Source organism: Apaloderma vittatum, unplaced genomic scaffold (genome assembly GCF_000703405.1).
Source record: "Apaloderma vittatum isolate BGI_N311 unplaced genomic scaffold, ASM70340v1 scaffold30871, whole genome shotgun sequence".
NCBI lineage: Eukaryota > Metazoa > Chordata > Aves > Trogoniformes > Trogonidae > Apaloderma > Apaloderma vittatum.
The window spans coordinates 6,766-13,709 of record NW_009700159.1 but is presented as its reverse complement, the minus strand read 5'-3'; the positions used below and the strand labels follow the sequence as shown (position 1 = coordinate 13,709).

Genomic DNA, 6,944 nt, shown 5'->3' with positions numbered 1-6,944 from the left:
GAGAGGGAGCTTTAGTCTGCAGCAGACAAAAGCTGTAATCTGTAAGGAGGGTAAACCGCATGTTGTCTCTGAGTGCTCGTGCTTGGTCACCGAGATACCTGCTTCCTCAAGCATGTGGTTGGGTCATATGGTGGCTCTTTTTAGACGTCTTGGGGAAGGAAGCCTTGTACTTGAAGCCTGCGGTGCGCTTTTTGCTGAGGAAGGGCAAGACTGCAGCTGGGCTAATGTAGAAGGCGAGGCACGTACAGATACGCTAGCTTCTTGGATAAAGAAATCTGAAGGCTGACCGGAGCGACTCGGACCATGTGGAACCAGTAGACACGCTCTTACACATAAATAAGGAAAAGGCTATTTTAATGTGTCAGTGCTTCTGTTATTAACGATAACAACATGATGACGTGTCGGTAGTCCGGGTGTCCTTTGTAGTCAACTGGTTGTGGCTTAAGTACTCTTAGAGCTGATTATAGAGACACATGTTAATTTAAATATATAAATGCTGCTTAAGGCAACGTTAATAATAGGATTCATCCTCCTTCCCCTTCCTCCCCCTCCCTCCTTACCCTAAGAAAAAAAAATCAACCGGAAAAGCTGCTGCACTGCTCTGTACCTCTGCATTGCTAGGCTTTCTACAGTGAAGCAACTTATGTCAGACTTTATCAGGCTTATTGTTAAGTCAAAACTCAACAGAAGCTGCTATGAGAAATCCATAAGTGAGAGGGAGAATTACGTAATTTTCCACTCCAATCCAAAAAACTGGTAAGCCATGCAAAAAATTATGTTGAGCTACAGTTTGCTGCTGCTTCATCTTACTGATTTCTCAACATTCTGACAGACTTCCATGTATGTAATAGGTTCATGCTGTGATGTGGAATTTGAACTGTTTTTCTAGGTCTTTCTCCACATAGCCTCTGCCCTGCAGCCTGAGACGTTTCACATGACACTTTCAGTGCAGGAGCCATTTGCTTCTATAACAAATCAAGCAGTGCTCCTTTCCCTTACTGATGACAGCACTCTTGAAGGAGTTAATTGTACAGAAAATAGTCTTTAGGTGTCAATGGGTTTTGGGTAGTAAGAAAGAAAGAGGGTAGAAAGCTCTGTGTTGTAGATGAGGAAGTTGCTCAGTACAATTCAAGGGTATTGTTTTCAGTTCCACAAGTTGAAGAAAGCCATAGCGTAATGTACTTTTTTTTTTGTCTAAACATAGCTCCTTATATAGCTCTGTAGCAAGACCTAATTGGTGTGCATTAAGATAAATTTTTTAATTTCTTTTCTGTTTATTAACACTTGCAGAGCTGTTGCGCAGCCACTGGTACCTGTATTGGGGAAACATAGCATACAAGCAAGAACCTTACAGCCTCAGTGGCGAAAATTTTTTCATGTCAGAGACCGAGAACTCTTGCAGTCGTTTATGTCATCCCGTCTTCTCCAGACAGAAGATACCAAAAAACTGCAATCAAAGATCTCTTCATCTTATTGATAAAGCTACTAATAAGGCAAAATGTCTGTCAACGTCAACCGCAGTGTTTCAGATCAGTTCTATCGCTACAAAATGCCCCGTCTGATTGCCAAGGTAACTTACTGTTAATGGCGAGTTTGTAGTGTTTCACGCCACTTGCTCTCTTGTTAGAGGAGGAAGAGAGGTGTGAGGTAATGCTAATGTTTAGCCAGTCAGAGGGCACGGAGGATGTCTGCTCCTTCCTGTCCAGACTTAAGTATATGTTGGCTCTTCTAAGAAGACACACTTGAAAACAGAACTTAGAGTGAAAGGGGGAAGACACAGGGGGTTTGACTGTTGCAGTCACTTAATCTTAAAACTTTTTTTTTTCCCCTTAGGTGGAGGGCAAAGGAAATGGGATAAAGACAGTTATAGTCAACATGGTTGACGTTGCAAAGGCGCTTAATCGGCCTCCAACGTGTAAGTAGTGTGGAGCAACGCAGGGGATTTTTATGCTTTTGTGTCTGAAGTGGTGGTGTTAAGTAGCTAATAAAGCATTAATACCATTCTTGGAAGTATTCTTAAAAAGAGATGTGGGTATCTTGGGATGAAATAATAAAGAGAAATAAGCAATGGTATATTCACTTGCTGTTTAAAATCACAGTGAAGATACCGAGGGCATTGCTGGTTACTATATTTTCTTTACAGATCCTACCAAATATTTTGGTTGTGAGCTGGGAGCACAGACCCAGTTTGATGTTAAGAATGACCGTTACATTGTCAATGGATCTCATGAGGCGAATAAGCTGCAAGACATGTTGGATGGATTCATTAAAAAATTTGTTCTCTGTCCTGAGTGTGAGAATCCTGAAACTGATCTGGTGAGTCTTCTCCATCTGTATAATGATAATGATAGCACTGTGGAAATGTTTCATTAGGTGTTTATGGAAATGGTGTGAATGTAATAGCTGTCCTGAATATCTGTGAAAAGAAAATCTGGTAAACACACATACTTCCATGCCTTTGGGAAGGTGTTACATTTATAATATTTTATAACTTCTGAGCTAAATTGCTAGTTCTAAACTGGCTTGGTTGGGAGTGATAGAAAGTACTTGGACATCTGGCTTAATCCTGCAGAGATATTACGTAAACATCACATTTAGGCTTTAATACGTAATTGTTCTGTAAGTGGTATGTTAACTGGAGGTTGTTCTTTTTTACAGCATGTCAATCCTAAGAAACAAACTATAGGTAACTCTTGCAAAGCCTGTGGCTATCGAGGCATGCTTGACACAAACCATAAACTCTGCACGTTCATTCTCAAAAACCCACCTGGTAAGTGTGTTTGTCTATTTGGTGGGTGTAAAGGGAATTTCTTTGGTGTGTGAGTGCTGATAATGAAGTCAAAGAACAAGTAGCTTATAGCTATTTAAGGTGTAAAAAGGCTCCAGCATACTCCTAGAGAGTATATTTGTGAGTCGGGATGAGATAGCTGTGTTCCTAGTTGCATTATGAGTAGTCTCTTCCTCTTGTGATTCTCTATCCTTCCCAAGTAGAACTATTTGTGAAGAGTTGGATTTGCCTGTGCAGGGCAAAACTTGGGAGGAGAAATACTCAGCGGGAGCTCATTACAGTTGTGCCTTTTAAGTTGCCATGAAGAAGTAGTAGAAGCAGTGTAGTAAATGCTAATGAATGTACTTGTTCTGTGCAAGCAACACTCTGTAGTAAGCATCTAGTTGCCTGCTGCAATTTACGCTTGCCAGAATAGAAAAGTCTAACCTATTCCAGGGGTCTCTGCCTTGTGAGGTCACCTGTTATATAGACTTGGACAACCTTACTTTTCCTGAAACCAGGGGTTTCCCCAGCAGATGTACCTTTCCGGAATGTATCTGGGAATGGGTACAACACATAACTTACTGCCAGTAAAAGCATCCAGACCCACTTGGGGATTTGGTGGAGGTGCAGTAGTGCAGGGACTTCAGTTTGCCCTAGTTCATAGAATAAAACATGAAAATTCACTTGCAGAAAGTGGTGACACTGGTACAGGAAAGAAAGAAAAGGAGAAGAAGAACAGAAAAGGCAAGGACAAAGAGAATGGTTCTGTGTCCAGCAATGAGACACTTCCACCCCCCCCACCAGAGGAGATTACTCCTCCACAGGTTGTGGTAAGTCAAAGGGAAAGTGGGGAGATAGGTGGGCGTGGTGTCTTGCTCTGGTAACTTCTGAGTGACTAGTACTCCTTGCAAATCAGCATTGCACCAAAAGTTTTACTCTACCCAGAAATTCACTGCTGGAGTAGAGGTATCCATGTGTCTCCTCTATGGCAGCTTTACTAACTCTCCAGTAGCAGCATTTGCACTCCTTATGAAATGCAAGCTGCGTATCCGTTACAAACCAGATAATTGAAAAACAGTGTTGTGAGTGTATTAGATAGAGTGGGAAAACTGCACTTCAGGTAACACTACAGATGGCTAGAAATTTAAGTCTAGCTTCTACTCCTTCTTTGCTACATCTGCTCACTCTCCATGATCTTTTCCTTCCAAATAATAGTATAACCATTTATTTAGGAAACACTTAGTATTGCTGAGCTTGTAGTAACCAACATTATATGAACCCGTTGGTTTGATTTTCTAGGAGGAGGAGGATGACGATGACTGGGGTGAAGACACAACAGAAGAAGCCCAGAGGCGTAGAATGGATGAAATCAGTGACCATGCAAAGAACCTCACGCTTAGTGAAGACCTGGAAAGAACAGTGGAGGAGAGAGTCAACATACTGTTTGATTTTGTGAAGGTGGATATTCAGTTGTTTGCTTGTAGCCACTGCGCTACAGTTACATAAAATGTTTGTAAGGACACCTATGAGCAAACTGCTTAAGGTTGTACCACAGTACTGGTTCCATCAATGGGGGGGAAGGAAGGGATGAAATAAGAGTGTTGACCCAGATCTCAGTCGCTTAAAAACCTTTCTATGTGTTTTCTGTCTTTGTAGAAAAAGAAGGAAGAAGGTGTCATTGATACTTCTGACAAAGATATTGTAGCAGAAGCAGAGAGACTGGATGTGAAGGCCATGGGCCCACTAGTTCTCACTGAAGTTCTTTTTGATGAAAAAATGCGGGAACAGATACGGAAATACAGGCGACACTTCCTTCGTGTAAGCGGCTTTTTCTTCTCCATCCAGTGTAACGGATGGCTTGACTTTTTGCAGCAACTACCTGACTCAGTTCTGGATTGCTTGGTACTCTGGGGAAGAAAGCTTTTTGGTTTGAGACCACTCATTAGCTAGGGAGAACTGGGGTGGGGGGCGTGGTATGAGCTGTAGTGAGTTTTGCTGTCATGGAGTTGAGAGCAAAAGCAGCAGCTCTGGAGAGGAAAAATGCTAATGTAGTTTCTTCTGCTTTTCTCACAATTCTAGTTCTGCCACAATAACAAGAAGGCTCAGAGGTACCTTCTCCATGGTTTTGAGTGTGTGGTGGCCATGCATCAGTCTCAGCTTATTACTAAAATACCACATATTTTGAAGGAAATGTATGATGCAGATCTCCTGGAAGAAGAAGTCATCCTTGGCTGGGCAGAAAAGGTAAGGGATAGCATTTCGTGTACTGTGCTAGCGAAGTGTCTGAATGTAGCGTATTGCATGTGGTTTCTCTGTTGAGGGGTAGCTTGTGCAGATGTTTTTAAGTAACCTGAGTTAAGTTACTGTCTGGGAGAAACCTCTGTTTCAAAAATGGGCAGTGGGGTAAGGTGAGAGTTCTAATTTAAGCTTTTGCTGTATTTGGGTATGATCTGATGTAGCCTCCTTCAGTGTTCAGGCAAAGTCTGTGTACTTATGTGTTTCAGGCCTCAAAGAAATATGTTTCAAAGGAGCTTGCCAAAGAAATTCGTGTTAAAGCAGAACCATTTATTAAATGGCTAAAGGAAGCTGAAGAAGAATCTTCCGGTAATGAAGAAGAGGATGAAGATGAAAACATAGAGGTACAAAAGGCTCACTCACTGTAAACTACTCCCAAGCTTAAGTCTTGTACCTAATCTTGATGCACTGTAACGTAGCTTACTTCATGTATTGTTGCGTGTGTTGGGAACTGCAGGAACCTCATTTCTGATGCGCTCTCAGGGGTTTAACTACAATTGCTTTTCTAACATGGGTGCATCTTAATAGCCAGAGGCTGTGCCATTCCACAGTGATAGTGTCGTGGACAGTAGTAGTCCACAGTGTGGAAGATGTGCGAGGGGTGTTACTTGTGAAGCTTCATGTTTGCTAGAGGAGCTAGTGGGGTAGGTTTGTTAGAAAACTGGATTAAACAAGAAATTACCATCTTGCTCACAGTTTACGCCTAAGGTAAAATCTGTTAGCTGTGCTTCTCCAGCTGCCTGGCTGGGGTTTGGGGTTTTTTTTTGCCTGTGGGTTGCTTGTTCTCCCAATTGTACCTAGTCATGTTGCTGGATTCACGATCCTGCTTCCTACAGACAATGTGCACGCTTCTGCCTTGTAAATACAGATGGTGAGATGTAGTTGTAGTTGCAGCATGTCTGAGCACAGGCTTGCCCTGTGGTATTAATTCATGTACTAGAAGTGCGGAACATGGGGCAGCATGTTACACAGTTTATGGCAGTAGGCAGGAGGGCTGTTAAGTGGGCAGGTGTTGCAACTTCTGATGTTAAAAGTACTGTGGTGCTTAATGGCAGTAGGTGCTCTAATGAAAGTGTCTTGTCTCTCCCAGGTGGTGTACTCTACAACTGCCAGTGTACCTAAAGTTGAAACTGTGAAGCCTGCAAACAACAAAGACGATGATATCGATATTGATGCCATTTGAAGTGATGCAACGTAGCTTCCAGCATAGTAATGCAAATCTCTCTGCATTTTCTGCCAGAAGTGTGACTTGTATGTGCACAAGCTGAAATGGCTTAACATCCTGCTACTCTTTGTACTCTAAAATATATCTTTTTACTGTGACTGGTCTTGTGTAACTAAGCCTAATTTACCAAGGAGTTAGCACGTCGGTGAACTGATCTAGTTTGCAACTGGCATGTTCTGTTTTGTTTTTCTAACTTGTGTTGGACACATACTTGGAGCACATTTATACAGTTGTGGAAATAAAGGATTTGGTTTTGGTCAATCTTCATTTGTGACTCTGAACTCCCTTATTTCTTTTCCAAGTAAGTATTTACACAGCTTCATGAAACATGCAAAGCTTTAGACAAAATGACAAAAATCTCATGAATAAGCCAAAAAAAAAAAAAAAGGCCCTATCTGAGAGGGTGTTGCAGCAATGGAGACTTTGAAACCTAGGCAAGAAGCAGGTATTGGGTAATCTGTAGTGTAGAGATGCCAGCTTCCTCAAACAAGACAATCTGGATTTTAATCTTTCTAGGCTTCTACCTTTCAGAGGTGGTCATCACTTGGTTGGGTTTGGGGTTTTTTTGTGTGGGTTTTTGGTTTTTTTTTTTTTCCCATGAGATTTTCAACAGCTCCATAGACCTGAGTCATGTCAGTCACCACAGCAGAGGAA

General features: G+C 41.9%; 1 protein-coding gene across 2 annotated transcripts; it reads left to right on the top strand.

The window, feature by feature from the left end:
• Positions 1–418: 418 nt before the first annotated feature.
• Positions 419–6,557, top strand: EIF5 (eukaryotic translation initiation factor 5). 2 transcript variants are annotated; one of them, XM_009878661.1, is made up of 11 exons: positions 419–756; positions 1,291–1,570; positions 1,834–1,915; positions 2,144–2,316; positions 2,659–2,770; positions 3,461–3,600; positions 4,070–4,228; positions 4,427–4,588; positions 4,850–5,014; positions 5,275–5,409; positions 6,156–6,557. In XM_009878661.1, exons 2-11 carry the CDS (start codon positions 1,499–1,501, stop codon positions 6,246–6,248), a joined length of 1,293 nt encoding a protein of 430 aa, XP_009876963.1. In that variant the 5' UTR covers positions 419–756; positions 1,291–1,498; the 3' UTR covers positions 6,249–6,557. The 2 variants fall into 2 exon arrangements, with proteins under 2 accessions (XP_009876963.1, XP_009876962.1); XM_009878660.1 differs by lacking the exon at positions 419–756 and having other exon boundaries at positions 1,268–1,570.
• Positions 6,558–6,944: the final 387 nt, after the last annotated feature.